At 42.2% G+C, this 21,088-nt stretch overlaps 2 protein-coding genes across 3 annotated transcripts; one reads left to right on the forward strand and one right to left on the reverse strand.

Moving 5' to 3' along the window:
• Positions 1-52: 52 nt before the first annotated feature.
• Positions 53-11,021, forward strand: fam83fa (family with sequence similarity 83 member Fa). The gene is made up of 5 exons (XM_071542372.1): positions 53-563; positions 4,626-4,793; positions 5,920-6,041; positions 8,529-9,301; positions 9,422-11,021. Exons 1-5 carry the CDS (start codon positions 90-92, stop codon positions 9,469-9,471), a joined length of 1,587 nt encoding a protein of 528 aa, XP_071398473.1. The 5' UTR covers positions 53-89; the 3' UTR covers positions 9,472-11,021.
• A 217-nt stretch (positions 11,022-11,238) lies between these two features.
• On the reverse strand, positions 11,239-21,023 carry cyth4a (cytohesin 4a). 2 transcript variants are annotated; one of them, XM_071542363.1, is made up of 13 exons: positions 20,912-21,023; positions 18,735-18,817; positions 18,377-18,441; positions 17,431-17,497; positions 15,046-15,164; positions 14,872-14,952; positions 14,583-14,695; positions 14,105-14,253; positions 13,838-13,949; positions 13,612-13,688; positions 13,424-13,492; positions 13,060-13,208; positions 11,239-12,382 (listed from the first exon to the last, which is right to left on the reverse strand). In XM_071542363.1, exons 1-13 carry the CDS (start codon positions 20,949-20,951, stop codon positions 12,304-12,306), a joined length of 1,203 nt encoding a protein of 400 aa, XP_071398464.1. In that variant the 5' UTR covers positions 20,952-21,023; the 3' UTR covers positions 11,239-12,303. The 2 variants fall into 2 exon arrangements, with proteins under 2 accessions (XP_071398464.1, XP_071398465.1); XM_071542364.1 differs by lacking the exon at positions 20,912-21,023 and adding an exon at positions 19,161-19,200 and having other exon boundaries at positions 11,240-12,382.
• Between the last annotated feature and the right edge of the window lie 65 nt (positions 21,024-21,088).

Here is a 21,088-nt window from a genome sequence, read left to right on the forward strand (position 1 = left end):
ACGTCACCTGCGCACCTACCGCACCTGCACACAGGTAAAGGTGTTTCGGAGCAGCGGGGTTTGCGCTCACCGGAGGAAACCTAGCTGCTATGGCCGACTCTCAGCTCATGTGCATGGACGACGAGCACGTCAACGAGAAGATCCCGGAGTCCAGACCGGAGTTTTACTACAGCGAGGAGCAGCGCGCGGCCCTGGAGCAGCTGCTGAGGAACGGCGACGGCGCCTTCAAGATGCGGCTCCGGGAGGACAACGTTAAGGACTTTCTGTCCGCCCGGGAAATTAAACGGATACGGAAAACTTTTAACGAGTACGACACGGATAGCGACTCCGAGTCCGGCGAGCACGAGAAGTCCAAGGAGTCTAGCAGCGCGGACTCCGGGGTCCACTCCACCTACTGGCCCCAGATGTCCGACACCGAGGTCCCGTCTCTGGACATCGGCTGGCCGGGCAGCAGCGGCTTCTACAAGGGGGTGACCCGGGTGTCGGTGTACACCCATCCACCCAAGGAGGGCGGCCCGCACATCAAGCAGGTGGTGAGGAGACTCATACAGGAATCACACAAGGTAAGATACTTATTTAATGTGAAGAGAGGTGATGTATTGTAGCCTAGATAAAACTAGAGGGGAAACTATGACCTGTCGGCGCATCATAAGGCAGTAATAACCACCAGTATGAGCAAAAAGCAAGTATACTACTTTACTAGACCTATAGTTATATATATATAAAATAATAAATAATATCTAAAAAAAAAAAGAAAACGGAATATCCTCATATCAAACTCGAGAGGAAACCAAGCAATGGTTCCTCACATAAAGTCATTCTAAGTCTATTCTAACTCTAAGTAGTCTGTATTTTTGTAAAGACAAGAACACTGACAGACCATTAAGGCAATAACAACGGCCAATTTGAACAAAAGGCAATTTTCGTTTATATGCTTTACTCCCTTACAAATCCCCATCCTCAAACAACTCACCTCAGTTTAATAGCCTACTATACTATGAAATAGTGTCAGAAAGGCGATGAACCTGGTGAGTAACCTGAGTTTAGGTGGGTTTTCCCTCAACTACATCCATGGAAAAGACTAATTTCTAAGACAAGTTTGGTCTATTGTTCAGTCCTACATCCTACTTTAATTAGGTAAATTCTTCTAGGACGGTTTTGAACATCAAGTTTACAGGTTGCCCTTATAAAGAGAAGTTTATTACACCGATAAACGCAAATAATATGCAATAAAACTTATCTCTGGCACTTCATCGACAGCGACCTACTTGTCTAGGCTTTCTAATTGTTCTAGAAAGTTCAAAGTGATTGGCTACCGGTTATCACGTGACTGTCTACCAATGAGAGACAGAGACCCCCAGGCTGAATGCAATTATTGTCTCTCTCTCGATGATGTGGATGTGGAGGTTTTAAAGCCACAGTATTAATTCATAAGTGGCCCCGTTTCATTAGAATCAGTTATGGATACTAAAAGAGAAACAAACACCTTATGAACTGCTGATGACTTCATTCCCTCATTCTAACCAAACTGTCTTATTCAAGTAGGCTAGAAGTGTAGCAACATCTTTGTGCCAGGAAGTAATTTAGAGAAACATTAGCTCTAACAATGCCACTGGTATGAGATAGAAGCTACCAATCGTCTAAACCATGGTCTCATTTGTTTACAGTAATTATGCCAAGGTGTCACAATTAATTAATGTTACCTCTATATGCTTGCAATGCAAAATTGGCCAGTTTGTGATGTAATGTTTATGGTTAGGGTTATTATCTGTAAGTGATTTAAAATGTAGACTACAATACCTCTGTCAAAGCATACCTTAAGTAAAAGTAAAATTGAAATTTTGAAAAATATTGTATTTGAAAAATACTCAAAAAAGTTACACAGTTACAGTAATGTAAATAATTGTAATTCGTTACTTCCACCCTTAATTATAATCCTTCATAAAGTTGTTTTGTATAAAGTTAAAGAGTAAATAAGGATGGAATTGACTTTATTACTATTGTTATTATTATTTTCTTTATCTTTTCTTTATTATTATTATTATTATAACCTTCCTTTATAATTTCTTTATTCTTTTCATTTACTTTCTATAACACCTAAATAAGTAGAGAATTACATATTGCCCTCACAGAGCATTACAGAAAGACGTGGAAACAGGGAAAGGGTTAACTAAGCCGACGGCATCAATAATCACGTTACAACGTGTGCATGAATGGCAGAGTCATATGCGAGTTTCAACAAGCTGAAGTCACATGCGGCGGAGGCAGAAGCAGACAAGCAGTCGTGGCTCTAAATGTCAGTTTCACATCAGGACTTGCAGCAGAAGGATAAAGAGTTGTTCAGCCTCGCCGCTCATTAAACACTGCCCCCCCCCCCTCCTCCGCTCTGCAGGCCAGGTTAGGGTTAGTACAGTACAAGCCTCCTGTTTCTCGCCCACTCAGAGGCTCCCACTGCACTTTCTGGTTGGTTGACCTACCAGGTATGCAGTCTTCAGCTAAAAAGCCGGATGCTCAGCTGTGATTGGTTTGACGCATAGCACCAGAGGGGAAAGAGATAGAGTTTGTCCCAACTGGCACAAGAACACTGTCTCTCTTTTTGAGGTGTGGAGGATAGTAACCCAATCCAGACCAGATAGTGTGACTGTGTGGGACCGGTCGGCCCGGGATCGGAAGAACTCCGCCTTTTGAGTAATAATAATAATAACTTTATTTGTAGTAGCTGCAACTCCTTTGACACAGAAGTTAATCCTCTTTAATTTCTGTTTACAGAGTCTTCTCAGTGCTTTGACAGCCTAATTAGCTGATCGCTTGCTGAGATTGCTCCCTTAGAGCTGACGCAACTCATCAACTCCACAAAGCCTGTCAAGAGTTGAGAGAGCACTTGTGCACATTTCAGTTGAAATGAAGTTGAAATGATCACTCTTCTAACACACACACACACGCACACACACACATACTAATTGTGCAAGTAGAAAATTACTCTATTGCAAATCATATCTCTAATCAAGAGAAACCACCAAGCTTCCTACTGCATGTTTAAATGAGCTGTGAGTTGGTTTTCAGGCCTCTACATGAGAGGGGAGCTAGTATGTTTTTGCTAAAGTGGGCCATCTTTTTTCCTAAAATGCGAGTGGGGTGAGGTAATATCACTTGTTTCCAGTTTAGTCTCACTTTTTTTTAGGAATTTTCTAAAAATCATTGTCAATATCAAAACAACATAAAACAACAACATAAAACAAGGTAGAATAAGGGAGATTACTCCCCTTGTATCAGGAAAATGACAGTTGACTCAAGAAACTTCTTGAAACAAATCAATCTACATTGGAAAGATGGAAATTATCTCAGACCCCTTGGCAGGTTTTTTCCACTTGTGTTAAGAAAAGTAAGATTTAAGACTCAATACATGACTAAGATGGGTATTTTCCTGCAGTTAAGTACACTTCATTTGGAGCCTTGGCTTAAATGATTATTTACCTTGTTATGGTTGACATCCTTTTAAATGCCACCTAACAGCCTATAACGCTGCAGGCTATGCCATGAAAACTTGTTTGTAGGGTGTTGGATCAGGCCCAAACATGTATCTAACCGAGACTAGCAATGAGGAAATGGAAAAAGTCTCACATGATAATGATAAAATGCACCCAAGAACATAAAAAAAACAGTATCTGGCTGTAAAATGCAAAACAGTCATTATGTTTGTATCATAAAACCCATTGAAGAGACTGTCTTTCTTTGAAAATAGAAATGCAACCACATGGAAACAGCATCACATTGGAAGCTACCGTACACCAGAATTTAATTTGGGATCAATAAAGTATTTATCTATCTATCTATCTATCTATCAATTCTACACTACAGTATATACTACTGTAATACTGTACATTTACCTCTGTGTATCAAGTGGCTGGGTTATCCCTTTTCCCAGATCCTGTGCTGTTATTGCACATAGCCAATGTGTAATGCTAGTGAGTGTTAACACTGGTTTTGAAGTCATTAGAGGAGGAGATTAGTGGTAGCAGTTGTTGGAAGGAGTCCAGAGTGTTTTGAGTAACCCCTCTAATCACCTGGAAGAACGAGTTCCACTCAAAGATCAACTGTTGTTTCCTTGTAAATTGACGTGCTTCAATTCTGTGCCACGACAACAATAACAAGAGTCGTGTCTGGGTTAATTGTTACTTAGTGATAGCAGGAGTGGTAACAAAGTTAAAGCTGTCTGGGCAGCTGTCAAATGTCAGTGAGAGTTAACTGTTTGAAAACAACCTTAATACGTAGAAATCCTGTAAGGTGACGTCAGTTAACTGAACACAGCACGCACATGTCTACCAACCCGGCCGGTCTGTGATGCTTCAGACCAAAGGAAACCAAAGAGATGAGAGAAGAAAAGATCAATCGGTGGTGAATCCAGTTTAGATATCACTCTGAAGTTTAGATTTGTCACTTCATGTGGAAGGAGAAGTGACAAACCGACACAAGAATTTAATTTGGGTAAACAGGGCAAATATACAGAGTCTCTATTTGTGAGGATGTGACTCCTCCACTTCGTGATTTAGGCTCATAAGAAGAGTTTTTTTGCTCTGCTTTCTCAGTTTGCTGTGTTTTAAATGTTTCCCTTGCTGGTTTTCCAGGTGGTGGCGATAGTCATGGACCTCCTGACAGACCTGCAGATCCTCCAGGACCTGCTGGATGCGTCGTCACGGCGAGGGGTGGCTGTGTACACTGTGCTGGAGGCCAGGGGCGTGCCACACTTCCTGGATATGTGCACTCGGCTGCAAATTAATGCGATGCATCTACGGGTGAGAAACCAGCAGGGCAAACACAGGGGAGCGTTACGGAGCACAGGCAGAGGGAGGAGGCTGGCTTGAACAAAGAGCAACTGAATATGGAAAAGTTGAAGTCAGTGCCTCGGTGGGTCACTGGTTCAGCTCCAATAGCAGACAATGGTGATGTCTGCGATGGTTATCTTGGATTAAAAATATCTTGTGTATCATGTGTCAAGCTCATTGAGGAATTTGTACTCATAATAAGCTCAGTAAAGAGTAGTTGTAACTCATAAGCATTCATTCTAGTACAATATCAAACCTGTGGTTGTTAGCAGTTGATAATACCATTTAAGATAACTAATCTATTATAGTAGTTTCATTTCTCAAGCTTTTAGCACTACTGTAGTCCAGGCCTCTTAGATCTAATTATTTTAATCGTATGAATCAGCATTTTAACACAAGCTTTATTGTATTAATATTGACCTGCGAGTTACAGCAGCTGAGAAATTACAGTAAGTGCCCATCTAGATACTGTATGTGTGAGGAGTAACTCTGTCATCCTATCTCCATAGAGACACACTACCTAGCCTTATCTGGTGCATGCAAAGTCTGTCGCTGTGGTCCAGTTTAAATGGAGCGCTGGACTCGCTGGCCATAGTGGTGTCAGTTGATAAGGCCGTGAAAGGCCTTTTCACAGATCTGGGCTCTGTTACTCTTACTTCTTTGAAATGATCATTCATAGATCCTGAGAACAAATCCAAGGAGTGTAACCCAATGCCTCACCTCACACAGGGTTGACAGCGTGGGGCGGCCTCCTCCCGATGTGTCTTCTCTCTCTCTCTCTCTCTCCCTCTCTCTCTGTCTCTGCCTCTCTCTCTCTCTCTCTGTCTCTGTCTCTTTCTGTCTCTTTCTCTTCCCCCTTGATAAACAAGCTTGTATGCTAAAGGGGTTTGCTTTCACCCTTTTGTTTTTGCTGAAAGTTGACTTTGGTTGCGAGTGGTGACGCTACAGTTTGACTTGGCGTCTCATAAAATCAGCCGGTCATGCATGATGGAGCGAGGTGATGTTTGAAGGCTGCGGCTGCCTCAGTTGACTCAGGATTATGTGTGCGATGCTCAGCCAGGTCCAATGTGTAACTTAGTGGGTGTTTTCTTTACAGAATCTTCGTGTCCGGACGGTGAAAGGGGCGGGGCTGGCCTTGTCCTTTGGTAAACTCCCCGGCTCCCTGTGCTCCAAATACATGCTGGTGGACGGAGAGAAAGTCATGTTTGGGTCTTACAGGTGAGCAACATGAACATGAACATCCATCCATCCTCAAACTCACACATGCTGCCATTGAGTCAAGTCTGTGCAGTAGGGATTTAATACCAAAACTGACCACATAAGCATTCAGAGCTAAGACTTGTGCATGAGTCATTTTTTAAAATGTCCGTTATCTGCTTTTGTGAAGAGGTGGAACAAGTCTAGTGAAGAAAAGCACTATTTTCTGTGTAATAATAAGCTGTGAACATGAAGACGCCAATTTGTTTGACTCGCAAATGACGCATGTGACAGCCTATCAAACGCCATAAATTATGTTGATCCTCCACACTTCAGTTAAGATGACATTGCATTTCAGTCCAGACTTGATCTACTGTCTATACATAAATTAAATTCAGTGAAAACTGATAGAAGCCAAAGGCGATCCAGACAAGAGCTAACAAGAAGCAGATCACTGAAGATCTGCCATCTGACGGTGAGAAATGTATGAATAAAACTCATTAAGACATTTATCTCATTGTTGTTCTGACAACAATAATAATATGATGATAATAATAATAAATTCATTATTTGTATTTTTGAATTGCTTTTTTTTAGTATCATCTTAAATTGTAATTCACTTCCAAAGTAGCCTATTATTTTTATTTAACTTTTATAAGTTAAATTCATTGTTTGTTCCAAACGTTATAACCTAACCCTGATGATGACAATCAGGTCCCTTCTGGTACAAAAGAGATGTGAGACAGGCAGGTGTGTGTCAGTAGATTACCTACTACAAGGTATTCTGAAAGCAGCAGGCTGCATTACAATAGAAAAACAATTTGTAAAGTGTATAAGTAAATAATTAGGCAGAACAAACTGATAGCTGTTTAAAGAGGATTTGAGGGGGGCGCCCTGGTGGCTCACCGAGTAGGGTGCGTACCATTTGGCTCAGGCCTTCCCGTAGCGACACGGGTTTGAATCCGACCCGTGGTCCTTTGCTGCATGTCCTCCCCTCGCTCTCTCTCCCATACCTTCCTGTCTCTCTCTCACTATATCTCTCAAATAAAGCATAAAATGCCAAAAATAAAAATCTAAAGAGGATTTGAGGCACGCAGGGCCGGTGGAATGATATCTTTAAGATGTCATTAAGCACAAACTCCTTATCTCCTCTTATTCTCCAAATAAGGCTGTTGCCTAATAATGTTGCAGGTCAAACTGTTGTCAGTGCACTTACTGACAATATAATGAGGAGGCAGTAAGCTCTATGTGCATCACCGGCCAAACAATTAACTGGTTTTACTGAAATAATCACAACACCTACAATTTTTAATCCCATGGCGGGGGAGAGACAGTCATACCTCCTAACACCAGATGTCCCAATAAAAATACCTGTGAAGGCATGAAAGACAGTAAGGTAAGACTTGACACATTGTGGCCCGGCTAAGGGGATTTTGTCAAACTGTTACTGTGTTTGTCATCAAGAGACATTCACACTTTCAGGCACCAATTGACACGAATGGGGGTAAAATGATGAGTTAAAGATCAAAAGTTTAGGAAAAGTGGGGTCTGCTCAGGAAGGCTTGGTGGATGAGTGTCATCACTGTAGACCATTACAAGCTGCTTATTACAAGAATGTACAAGGAATCCTCTCATAGCTTTACTCAAAACACTGAACTGATCATTGAAGTATTATTCAGGCTACGGCAAATCACCTAAATCCATCCCGTTTCACAGAATTAAAGGCAAGCGTGTTTTTATAGAGGTCATGTGAGAGGCGATTGGAACGGATACACCCACAGTTAAGCTCCCAAATGCAAATATGATATGTATATTGTCGGAATGTAAATATATGTTTTCCCACAAATCTTCTGTCTTAACTGAAGACCCGCCGCCTGTGACTTAAGTCAGCCAACTCTCAATCTGAATAAACCACAGCAACCACACTCCACACTAATAACAATCACACCTGCTGTAAACCTCATTTTCGTTGGAAAGAGACATTATGAATCACTTTTTCAGAAAATCAAAATGTCAAGATAATATCCATACATTACTGTTTTACTGCATTAAAACTTATGGGGCCATTCACACAGAAGTGTATTAATTTGTGTGTGTCTAGCACTAATGCAGAAATTTTCTATGTAATTATGTTACTTTTTTCTGTTGTTTTTGTTTTTTTAATTTCTTGCATGATAATGTTACCACAACCCCAGTAACTATAATGCTTTCAAATGCACCTTTCAGAAGTATTGTGAATATTTTAGAATATTAGTTACATTACACGATTTCTGGGTAATCTCTTTCAAAAGTTCAAAAATTGAAACAGTTATCTCCCGCTGCCACCTGGGGCCGCCAAAATGCGAAGTTGCCTAGTGCATTAAAACGAGTGCTGTGAAACCCTACTGATGGTTGCAGCTATGTGGATTTGTGTTTTGACACACTTTCTTTTAACACAGTAGCTCAAGTGTTCAGCCTTAAAATCCACATTGTCCTAAAACAGCTGAGCTCCTCTGTTTTCTTCTCCAGCTTCACCTGGAGCTCCTCTCGGATGGACAGGAACATGATCACCGTGATGTCAGGACAGATCGTGGACTTCTTCGACAACGACTTCAGGGAGATGTACGCTGTGTCCGAGCAGGTGGATCTCTACAGGGAGTTCAACATCACCAAGCCACCCATTCCTGCACCGGTCAGGAAGCCGCCGGTGGAGCAAGTCCAGCCTCTGCCGGTCTCCACCTCCCGCTTCCAGGTGTCTATCGGGGACTCCAGACAGGTCGACCTGAAGGTGCCTGCGCATAAGTACCACAACCCTAAGTACTCTCTGGTTGTGGGGAACAGCCTGGGCCGCACAAGTTCCCTACAAGACCTGTCCACTCCGAGAGACTCGCTGGTCGGCGGGCTGAGCCAGAGGAACGGCTTGCCGAAAAAGTCCCTCCACGCCAACGGGGGCGGCGGCGAGAAGTCCCCCGGTTCCCCCGCGGAGGAGGAGGAGGAGGGAAAGGGAGGCTTGAAGAAGGTCCAGGGTCTCGGCGGACGGAAGCAACGCAGCTCCTTCAGGCTCTTCCTGAAAGGCAGAGGAACCAACCAGAGCACAGAGACTATAGAGGAGGGCACGGCCTCGCCGCAGAGCCCCTCCCCCACCCGCAAGGTCCCAGAGACCAATAGCGTCGCAGCAAATGACTTGGAGGACTCGTTTGAGATGGAGAAACCGTCCCTGCTGAAATTCAAGAACAAGAAACCCCAGAAGCTCGCTCAGAGAAGTATGTCTCTGCAGACCATCAACACAGGAGACGAAGACGGTATGTGTTGAAATATTCTGTATTATCTCATTGTTTTTCCCCTGCCATTATGCTAGTAATTGCCCCACCCTGTTGATATTTATTCATTAATCCACCTTTTTACTCTTCTTCTACCTACAGGATTAAAAAGCCGTAGGCGGCATCAAAAGAAGAATTGTATCCAATCATGAATATCAAAGACGGCAGACAGTGTTTCATCAGCGGTACAGAGTGAGAGGAAGGCGCTGAGAGAGACGGCCGGAGGATCTCATGGTTAATCATGCCGCAGCAACTGAGTCACAGTATCACATTACTGTATCTAGGTGACATTCCTTATAAGAAATGAGCGCAGCGTCAGTGCCAGCAACCATCCTACGGTGTTGGTCTGTTACCCTGTTGTAGTTTCTGTTATAGTCCTCGCTGTGCCTTATGGGACTGATGAGCCTGTATTATTGTTTACCTGGACTGAACCCATCCACATGAGAAAATGTCCTCCGACCATCTCAATGCTGTAGCCAATGCCAACAGACACCGATCACAAAGTGCTGTGTAATAGGTGGCCATGCAGTGCCATCGCAGAAGTGATTCTTCCATTGATGGAGAAAGACTTAGCGGCGTGGCGTCCCACTTAAAGCAAATGGAAAACATTGCCGTTATTTTGTTTTTCTATTGTCTTTTGTATTAAATTATTCCACAGTTAGCTGTGGTTTTTATATTTACCTTTTGTGCGGTTGAACCTAAATACCACCGTAGCAGCCAAGATCTGACCCAGGTACTGTAGTTGGTTTGCATCATGCCTATGTGTTATTCAGGTTGCTATGGAGAAAGGAAAAGTGATCAGTCGTGCTCTCACCCAGCAGGAGTGTCCCCTTACCAAGGACCCTTCGGTAACAGAGTGTTCATCAGAGTGTGTTGTATAGGCTGTGAATAATGTACGCTGTGTTGAGCGGCTAGGAGTTCGTACTGTCAGCATAGAGATATACATCCTTATTGTATACTATGCAGCCCTGCTTTATGTACTTTATGTTATTTCTAAGGTCTATGCATGCTGTATTTTTCTAACTAAGAACATGAGGACATGTCTTATTTTGCACTTTGGACTTTTTTATTCAGTTGTCATTGAAAGTTTGAGAAGTGATGACAGAAATTAAAATGTGAAGCCTTGAGGATGACTTGAGACCACAAGAAAATGTAAACTTTAGCACAAAAATTTAATAAAACACAGGAAAATGGCAGTTAGTAGATTTGTCTGGGTAATTTAAATACTCTCAGATGTAATGCAAGGTATGACGTCTTTACCAGCAGGCTCTTGTCAAACGTTTTGTCTCAATGTTTAAGTTTTCAAGTCAAGCACATCTAAGAGGTTTGAGTGTACAGTACATTCAATCTAAAGTTTGCTTTTCACAAGCGAGTCAATATGCTCAAGCCCTCCCATGTTTGAAGAATACATTGTGGGAAATTATATTTTGCAAAAAGCAACAATATTTGCTCTGTTTTTTTTTTGTATCTATACCGGCTCCAAGGAAACAGTAACCTCAGAGTAGAACCGCAGCCCTGTATTGCAGCACCACACACACACACACACACACGACAGGAACTGCTGTGCACAGGAAAAGACTTTGCCGCTTTACACATCACAGATGCCTTCTTATTCTGACAATTGATATACAGAAAATGCTAAAAAAAAAAAAACTCAGGATTCCAGGATTCAGTGCTTTAACATAACTTGTTACCCTACAAGGTCCCTAAGGGTCACTAAGTTAAGGGTTAGTTAATGTTTAATAAGGGTTAGTTAATGCTCAATAAGCATTAACTAACCCTTAATTAACAGTTAACTTATGTGTAATTTACTAATGGTGTTCATGTTAAGTAAGGTATTAATTTATACATTATTTAGTAGTTTATAAAGATGACTAGTAAATAATGTATAAATTAATACCTTAGTTAACATGAACACCATTAGTAAATGATTACCAGACACATTAGTTAACTGTTAATTAAGGGTTAGTTAATGCTTATTAAGCATTAACTAACCCTAACTTAGTGACCCTTACTGTAAAGTGTTACCAATGAGATTTGTCATACACTTGAACATGAACTCTCTGATGAAAGAGGTACTTGGTTTGCATCTTGCAAAAGATGATGATCTAGCACCATCTGCTGGAGAAACAACCACACAGGCCTTGATCATAAACTAATTTATTGTATCATAACAAATATGTTAATTCTACCATCAATATAAAGTAATTTAATTAAATTAAGCATGAAATATTTAATGAAAGCACTCTAATATTTACAAAATATATGTACATTCAAAAGAACTCATAAAGGAAACTATTTCAACCAACTATTCACAGGGACTAACTTTAGGATTTTACATGACTTTGTAGCCCTTTTTGTACTGACTATTACACCAATTAATAGGTAATTAACCACTGTACTGAAAGGCTAAACAGTCATTTATGAAGAGGAAATGAACTGGTTTTACATGAACTGATGAGGAAGTGAAAATACATTATCTGAAAAATTGGACGGTTCCTCTTTAAAGTAAATGCCCCCCACCCCAGATGTGAAACTGCTATTTTAAGATTCACATTTTCTCCATTCAAATCACCTGAAGCATGCTGAACGAACAAAGTGCTGCAGACTTCTCTCCTCCTGATCCATTCAGCAAAACCCAAAGAGAACTTTACAGTCTGTATAGTGTTTGAACAGACCTGATTTGCGTCAATTGAAGTCGTCACCATGTTGACCCTGAAGTTTGAAGCTTGCACAACTGCAGTGAAGTTGGACACTGGGCAGCTTTTTAATGTAAGCTACAAATAGCTCCCACTTCTCATTTTACACTAACAGCTTCATTAAGTGTCAGTTCCCAAATTGCACATTTCTGTAAAACACTGTACTGTGGTTCCCAAGCTTTGGTTTTAGGTTTTGTGGAAAGTCTCCCATCAAAGCGCAGGGTGAAACCACCAGCAAACACATCAAAAGATCCCAAATTTCCACCGATGCCTTGTGTTTTGGTCCTATGAGGAAGCGTTGTTGATGATTTTCCTCTTGCGTAGAGCCACCAAGTCGTAAAAAGGGTCTTTTGTAATGCTCGCCCTGCAGTGGAAGATTACAGTAAGTTTCAGTTTGATGTTGAGATCATCAAGAGTAAAGATCATTGAGAAGAGACACTTTTATCCATGAGTGCATACATTTTTAACATGGGAATCAAACCCGTTACCCTGATAAACTGGGGCCTTCAATTTTACACTGCAAAGACCTATCAATCTTATTTCATGATATTTTTGGTCAAATTATCTCACTGCACTAAATTTCACTTGACACATGCCAAAATGACTTCTTTCAAGAAATCATCATAAAACAATGAAGAAAATGTTGAAGCAAGAAACTTTCTCCAAGACAATTTCACTTTTACCAAGTAAAAAGTTACATTATCCTGTAAAAAAGTCAAAATTGTTGATAGTGCAGTAAGATTATATAAAAAAAAAATCCTAAAACAAGCTTGATGAGTCTGGATAGAAGATGGAATAACTTAACAAGCTTGTCAGTTTTTGCAGTGTAATGCTGGATTTGAGATGAATTGTGTGAAGTTTCAGAGAAAAAGCTGATTCCCGGAGGTCGGGTTAACAATCCTGGTCATCTCAAGTGATTCTCTTCCTCTTTTTTAACTCTTTGGGTCAACTTTGTGAACGGGTTTTAAGGCTTATCCTGGACAAACATGACTCAGCGAAGGCACGTGACCTCCCATGTGTTGTCCCATGTGCGGCTCTCACCTGATTGCGTCTATCCAGTCGTCCCGTTCGTCTGCGGTGGCTGCGCTGAGCTTATAGGACTGGTGTTTCCCCTCCACCACCTTGCCTTTGTTTTCCGTCTTACATGCCTTGATCTTCTGCCCTTTAGCGTTATATAACTCCAGACAATACTGTTCAAACAGACACACACATGAACACACACATAACCATTAGTGTGTGCTTATGCTTCATGTTTATTTTAATAGTCTTATGATAGCCTCATTACTCTCTAAATGTACTGTATTGAGTGCTTGCATTAGAAGTGAATTTAAAAGCTGATAATGTGTTTGAGGAAGTTGGGCCACTCCTGCCACAGACCGTGACACCAAACTTAATGATGCTCTACCTGTTTGCTTGCTGTGTCCTCTCTGACACACAGGTTCTCCAGAGGAATAATCCCGATTGGGTCCTTATCCTGCGGGAGACAGAAATCATAGTGAGACATTAGCTTTGGACAAGATGTTGTGTTGTGTCTTAAAGGTTTTCTTAATCCTATCCGCTTCAGTTTGCCCAAAAAGGAAGACGGCTACTTACTGTGGTGTATTGGAAGTAGTAGAGGCAGCTGTCTGTCAAAATAAACCACCTCCTCTTCCAGGTTTTAACCCTGCCACCTGCAGAGAAGAGACAACTGTATTTTAGGGAAAAGAGGGCCACTTTTTTATCTTTATAATTGCCTCTATGCATGAAAAAAGTCAACTCCAGCTTGTGTGTGTTAGAAACATTGCCACGAAACAATTCTCATAGGCTCTGATCATCTCACCCATTTTGAGCAGCCAGCCTTCTCTGTCTGGATTAAAAAACGTGTGCGTCAGGTCGTTCCCGTCATCCTCAGGGATTTTGAACGGCTCGTTGCGAATGCTCTCATACAGTTTCTGGGGGACATTTCAAGAGAAGAGTTAGTTTCAACCTGAAACTATACTCATTTTCAAGTTTTGAAAAAAAAAAAAAAAAAACCGTCTAATCAGATGTGGCTTGCTAAATGTGCTGATAAACAGTTTGTGCAGCAGACGGAGGAGGAAGCGCTGACCGTGAGCAGCTCAATGGGCAGATCTTTCCCGTTGTTGATGCCTCTGTTCATGGAAACAAACCGCTGCAGGCTGGGCTTGTCCTTCACGTTAGGGTTGTGGAGACTGGTGTTGAGCATGATGATGGCGAAAGACAGGATGTAGCAGGTGTCTGTCACAAAACCCCCATTAGACACACACACACACACACACAGACACACACACACGCACACACAAAAACACAAAAGCAAGTTTCTTGAGTTCTGCAGTAAAGCTTGCACCCATTAAAAATAATAGGTTTTTCTGTGAATACATCCTCTAAGCAAAAGGTATTTTAAGCAACACTTTTCTTAACAGCATATAACTAGCCTTGTGGGAGTGTCTCCAATCCATAAAATTGGAGATGGGGTAAATGAGGAGCCACAGTGATGAGGAAACTTTTTTAACGGTGGTAATGTCCTCTAAATGAGGCAGGCGAGAGGAAGGCGCCGCCGCTTGTACCTGTTGATTGGAAGACCCCGGCGTTACAGTCGCAGTAGCGTGTTGCAAATGCCTCCATCATCCTGTCAATCTTCTGCGCCTCTCCTGGGAGACGAAAGCTCCACAGGAACTGCCTGCAAGATGACAGAGACACAAAGGAAGAAAACACAATGTCAAGCAAATACCGGGGAGAAGGAGGATTTCACACCATCAAAAATCACAAGAAAAGCAACAGTGCTGCAATATTTCACTCTGACTTTCAAAGTCGCGTATATGCAAAGGTCACGGGCAAAATTAATGTGAAACAAACCTCAACGCCTGCACCAGATTCAGGTCTGAGAACTCATGCAGGCCGACGAAGGCTTTCAGTATCTTGAGGTGCATTTCCTCCCTGTGTGGGTCAAAAAATATATCATATAAGGGTCTGCAATTCAGTTACTATCCAAATTAAGATAATTGCCACATCATTGTGTGTGTACCGCACCTCTCTCCCAGGAAGTTCCCGATGGCAGTCTTGTTTAGTCCCTCCTCTTTGTAAAGAAACTCGGCCACCGTCTCCGCTGTCCACTCCAGCAGGTCGTTTTCAACCAGGTAATGGATTCCCTGAAGACAAAGAGGATGGTGAGTCGCAATGAGATTTATATGTGCAGTTTTGGAGACCATATGCATGCAGATTACAAACAAAATGATGATGAATGATGACAAAATGATGAACTACATGACAAAGTGATGATGAAAAAGAGTGCACCTTGGCACCTTTGGCTTGATTTCTTAAGAATCTTGAGAGAACCCTTTTTTATCAGAGGTTTCTCATGCATGTTTCTACCAACAGGTCCTATGTGCCACTGACACTTCAGGCTTTTCTATATATTTTTGGGCAAAAGTTGTGGTTAATTTGTATAAGCCCTGCTAATTGTGTGTGTTTATGAACTAATCACACCGCACATCTTACTAGAAGGCTTTCTGATGTGTAGTTAGTCTCAGAATAGTTTTGTATCACTAAAATAAATACTGCTTAGTGTTTAAATACTGCAGGCTGTCACCATTTGCTCTCATAGGGTTTTCAGAGCCAGCTAAATAAAACCCCTTATATCGAGTGTGCACTGCAGGTGAGAACGGCATTCTTGTGTCAAATCAAATCAATTCCACCCAACGACACCCTGAACCCCAAGAAGTCTTAAAACTTCTCGAACACGCACTCGTCCGTCTCTCCAGGCTCGAGTGCGGAGCGGTCGCAGGCCGGGGGAACTGTGTTTTAAGGAGGTCCTGTCTCTTATGAGGGGCTCGGAGTTGGGGGAAATGAAGATGGAGGTCGCCGTGGTTAAGTGGCATCCTGCGCTTCAGGGAACAGGATGTGGGTTTTCTCGCTATAGCTCATCCTCTGCCTCTGCCTCTGCTTTCGCTCGCTCTGCCTCTGCACAGTTTGCAGTTCTGCAGATCAGACGCGTCACTCGGTTCCGCATCCGCTCACAGATCAGATTATCTTCTCTGTCACCTCGCGGTCGACTCTTCCAGTTCCAGAGCAGAGATGATAAGTGAGTGAAATCAGAAATTCACATCTCTTTATTGTGACGCTGTCATTACACAGGACACGGCCAACGGTGCGTTTCCATGTGAACCGGTGACTCTAATGATGTGCGGCATGTCGGGGTGTGTGTGGGATATTTCTGCGATGTCACATGCTCTGTGATGTCTCCAGGTATTGGTCATGCTACTATGGCTGCATGTACTGTGCACTAGCAGGCACAAGTGACCAAATTCATTTTTTTTTATTATATCTGATGGTGTGCTGATGATGCACACACACCATTCTACATATGGCATGGGTCAGATTTTAGCTGTGTTCAAACCTGTCCAAGAAAATATCCACTTTGGACTGTTTAAAGGGAAATAAGTACAGTTTTTACTGCCCCATAGCACAAACAGATCTGCAGCTGGTTGATAGGGTTGTTGATCAATACCAATGACTACATGGTAAGCTGGCAAGAGTTTTGGCTTTCAAAACTCATTTTCTGGCCCATTGAACAAAAACTCCCCACCCACTGGAGTTTCAAGACTCTCCCAATCTGCCCCACTCACTGGCATTTTCAACTTCTCAACAATGGAGGACGGAGCTACTAGTGAACGACCACCATCTAAAGACATTTCAGCTATAAAGACTAAAAAGCCTCGTCCTCAAGCCAAAAAAACAAATGACAAAGCAGTATTGTGATTCCAGTGGCTAGCATTGGTGATATATTACCTCTTCACTAGATGTTTCTGTTGTGTCTCTGCTCTAATTAGCTAGTTTACTCCTCTACAATGTGAAAATGTGACTTTATTGTTTGTGTCAAAAACAGGCCACTGTAATTCAAGGCGACAGGAGGGGTGGGGGGGCTGTACCAGAGGCTTGTGTAGGAGGAGATAAGCGCTATCAATGTTGTTGCAGTTCCTACTGGTCGTCAATAGAGGTCATCAATTACTTAATACCCCTTTAAAGACCCAGTGAAATAGCATCTTTACTTCCTTGATTGGATGTATTTCCTGTTGAAACAGGATGCTGGGGCGGGACATAACACAGGGACTGATCAGTCAAACGTCTAAACCAATGGAATAGCAGTCAGGGAGAGAAAGGCAGTTTGATTTGATGGGAGGGGTGAGGAGGGGCGAGATTTTTCAAAAATCTGATGGTTTTATTGGTTGGAATTTACATTTACGCCTACTAGTGCAGCATGAGGTCACCATGAAAGATACTCTGTTAAAGTAAAAGTAATGGGAGTTCATTTCATGGGGACTTTAAAGAGTAAAGAATCAACTGGATCTGTGCCTCCTATGATCAGAAAATCAATTATTGTAATTATTGTAACTCCAGTCTACAGTATGAGCTCACCTTTTTGGGATCCATGTTGAACTTCTTTTTCCCACATAGGAATCTCTTGTTCCTCACAACATTTTTACTGCAAAGAGACAAGTATGAGACAGATGAGCTATTAGTCACAACACTTTTTCCATGATTGGTAAGAGTGCACTTTAGCAAGCGGAGGGTCTGACATGAAACAGCAGACACACACAGAGGTGTTGAGACACTGTGTGGTTGTCATGCCAGTAACAGCCACACAGTGTTGTTGCTGGCCGCTTAGATATACAGTATTACCACCATATAGCGGTGATAACAGGAAACCCAGACGTGTACTGACGCAGCCGCACGCACCGACTTCCAGAATGTCACAAGACCCTTTTCCTGTTCGATTTCTTTAACAATGGAAACTAGGGGAAGATGGGGGAAGATGCCCCCTGGGGCAAGAGGCCCCCCCCACCTGTAAATCCACTTCTGAACAGCAGATAGTACCAAATGTGATCTTATCTTGTTTCTGTCATCTAGCAAGTCCCTCTCTTTCTTAACTGTCTTCATACTTGTCCTTGTTGAGGAGTTATTTGAAGCCAACTGTTGTTGGTGGAAACAAGCTGATGAATTCTGACAAAGGTATACACAAAAATCATTTTAGAGATCTAAAAAGGAGCTTCATGAGAAGACTTTGTTCATTTTTTAACAAAAATGTCCTGTCATACATATAGGACGCTTTTTCATGCAGGTGAGAAGATGCTTTAAGTTGCAGAAGCCCAGATTGTGGCTGCATCTCTGGTTTTGTAGTCTGACTCAGGCAGACTAAAATGGCAATAAAGCTGACTATAATAATAATAAATGGGTGTTCATTGTCAAAGTAAGCATCACTTTTCTGGCGTGGGAGTATAAACTGTGTCAAAGAGTCACTCGGTAAGAGGAAGAGGCCCCGCTGACTCAGAGATGAGTTGCTCTGTAATTCGTTCAAACTTACTTCTGCTCGTCCAGCTCGGTGCTCTGGATCTCTGTCATGACGCTCTCGATCTCCAACCTCAGCTTCTGCAAGAGGGAGTTGAGAAAAAATAAAGGGGAAGGGGGGGGGTGACGTCAACGTGGGATGAAATGAAGGCCAGCGGTTACGTGATCGGGCACCAGCTGCCTGTTGCCACACAGCTCATGGCCAGGCTATTCACAAAGTTATAATAACCTGCGCTTTGTGTTTGAAGGGATATTTGGTGAATGAAATGTTTTTGTGGGTTGTCAATGGGACTCTGCTCAGTTTGCCACCAGCGGGAGATGAAGAGGCACGATGTGGCTGATAGAGGACCTTGGGTGGAAATTCAACACAGTACCTGGATGTCATCTAATAGGTCACTCTTATGAATCTTGATGGTTTTGGTCTGCCTCCTCTCTGCTGGGATGATCTTCGGTGGGGCTGTGGGGTGACAACAGCGTTAAGTTTACTCCAGGAATCATCGTCATATTCGATGAAGCGGCCAAACCAGCCGCCGAGTCAATACACGGCCCTTTATATCGCCTTGAGAACCTCTTTCACACCAACGCATCTGCCTACACGCACGCTTCACACTCCACCAGTTAGAGAAGTGGTTAATGAATGAGAAACATTGAGAAAGAGTTAAAAATAACCACTTCAGTTTCTGCAGAATTAGCCTGACGTTGCAGCTACAGCACGGCCTGGGGCCAGTTGCATAAGACAAACCTAGTCTTAGACTTAAATGTGACCTTAAGTCAAACTTGCTATAGACACTTATATTTACCCGTTCCTACAACTTCTTGATTGTTGTAGATCTCTAATGTGTTATTTCTGTCTCGTTCTCTTCTTCAGGTCTTTCCAAAAAACAGAGATTTGCCATCTTTTATGAAACAGCTTCAGTATTTATAGTCCAGGGGCCAATCCAGATTTTGGTATCACCTAAGGTGGCCAAACATTAGTGGTACCAGAATGTTAATAGGGTCAATATGAAAACATTAATATATGATAACCTCTCCAGCCTTGTAGCGTAATGCCTTTTGTAAAGGAAAATTCAGTTCAATTCAATTAGTCCATTAGCATTTCAGACCATTTCCAAAGCATGGGCAGTCTGGTAATTTGCATGATCGTACACATGAGCAGGATAGCAGGTCCAACACAGCCTCTGGTGCAGGTGTACCTCGCATGCACTCAATGGCCAGATCCCCATCATGAATCTTCCATCCATGATCCATTGGATGTGGTACACTGGGATAGCACTCCAAACACCTCCGCCAAGTGATAACTATCATTAAGCTACAAGATAGGCAGGGTTATCATACCAAAATATAAACTAGAGACATGTAGGAAGACAAAAATACCCAAATTGTTTGGCCACCTTGGGTGGTACTGTTGGAGTCATTTTATTTAATGAGCATATTTTTGGCTGTAGTTGACTGGCTGAGACTGATACCAGCCAATGACGTAATATACGTGCAGCAAGAGGTTAGAGACGCCGCAGAGAAACAGTTTTTCAACTTTTGTTCTGGCTTTCCATGTTCCTTTCAAGTGAAGCCAGTCAGACGCCATACGAGACCTACAAGCAAATTCCTCTCACGGTAAGAAGATAACCTAAATGTGCGTGTTGGAAGTCTCGTATGGTGTCTGACTGGTGTCACTTGAAAGGAACATGGAAAGCCAGAACAGGTACCAATTTGTGAAAATATCAGTATTGGCCCCTGGACTATTAAACTTCCCACTCACAGTTAGGCCGACTCGTTGCCACAACAAAGTTCTTAACTCAAGATTAGCCAGGGGGAAGGTGGCTATCTTTCCTACCTCAAAATAAGTCAGTCGTAATATTTAAGTAACAGACAGTCTTAATAAGCCTAGTCCAACCTGAGAATCTAGACCAGTCTAAGGCTTAGACTAGTCTTTATGCAACTGGCCCCAGAATAATTACAGCACAACTTCCCTACATGTAGAATGGGTTTACCCAGATACATTTTTAACCATACTGTTGCCCAATAGGCTAATATGAGATGCAGTAGTTAAGATTCACTTTTTATGTTTCAGTATTCAGTAAGCATGATCTAACCAGCATCACAGCTCCCATTTGATACAATTTGGTGGCATTACAAACATGATAATGAGGTAACAGTACCACCAAATGGGTATTAAGTTATAGATTGTGAATGCATTTCAGTATAATAGAAAGGAAAAATGAGGATGAGGCCAAATAAGAAAAATAAAACACTTTTGAAGTTTGAGTTGAGTTTTTTTGGTCTCAAAGCTGCTTACAATCGTAACCCTAACCCTAACATCATCACTGGATCTATTAATTCTACTGAAAAATTCATAACTCACTACATTTCAATTCAATATGTACTATGTAATTCAAAAATTACAATGGCATCCTAAGCGAGCCCTCCAGACTAAATGAGTCCTGTGACTCTATCTGTATACAACTATCATCTCACAACAGGTTTAGGTGTTGAGTACACAGCTGTTTGTTTGCAATACTTAAAGTTGTGATAAACTGTTGGATTAAAAGCCTACCTTTCCCCCAGAGGAAGCTGTCTTTTCTCCGGCATGCCATGTTGTTGATGCTGGAGAGCAACTGAGGCTGTACAGGAAGCAGACGGCGTGTCAGAGTGAGAGTCGGGCCGGCTCTGCCATGCTGCAGGGACTCACAGAGTTTCCAAACCATCGGCTCAGATGACAGATAACAGATTA

Source organism: Centroberyx affinis, unplaced genomic scaffold, assembly GCF_046629955.1.
Source record: "Centroberyx affinis isolate AG114_WGS23_722 - 3 ecotype Tasmania unplaced genomic scaffold, CSIRO-AGI_Caff_v1 ptg004071l_1, whole genome shotgun sequence".
NCBI lineage: Eukaryota > Metazoa > Chordata > Actinopteri > Beryciformes > Berycidae > Centroberyx > Centroberyx affinis.

Bases quoted from the DNA above. Each gene is read 5' to 3' on its own strand.
- fam83fa (XM_071542372.1), top strand. From the start codon at position 90: ATGGCCGACTCTCAGCTCATGTGCATGGACGACGAGCACGTCAACGAG. The intron at 564-4,625 runs GTAAGATACTTA...CTGGTTTTCCAG, and splicing joins TCATACAGGAATCACACAAG to GTGGTGGCGATAGTCATGGA. The intron at 6,042-8,528 runs GTGAGCAACATG...TTTCTTCTCCAG, and splicing joins GTCATGTTTGGGTCTTACAG to CTTCACCTGGAGCTCCTCTC.
- cyth4a (XM_071542363.1), bottom strand. From the start codon at position 20,951: ATGGCATGCCGGAGAAAAGACAGCTTCCTCTGGGGGAAAG. The intron at 14,696-14,871 runs GTTTGTTTCACA...GTCATCTTGCAG, and splicing joins AATCTGGTGCAGGCGTTGAG to GCAGTTCCTGTGGAGCTTTC. The intron at 12,383-13,059 runs GTGAGAGCCGCA...CTTCCACTGCAG, and splicing joins GACTGGATAGACGCAATCAG to GGCGAGCATTACAAAAGACC.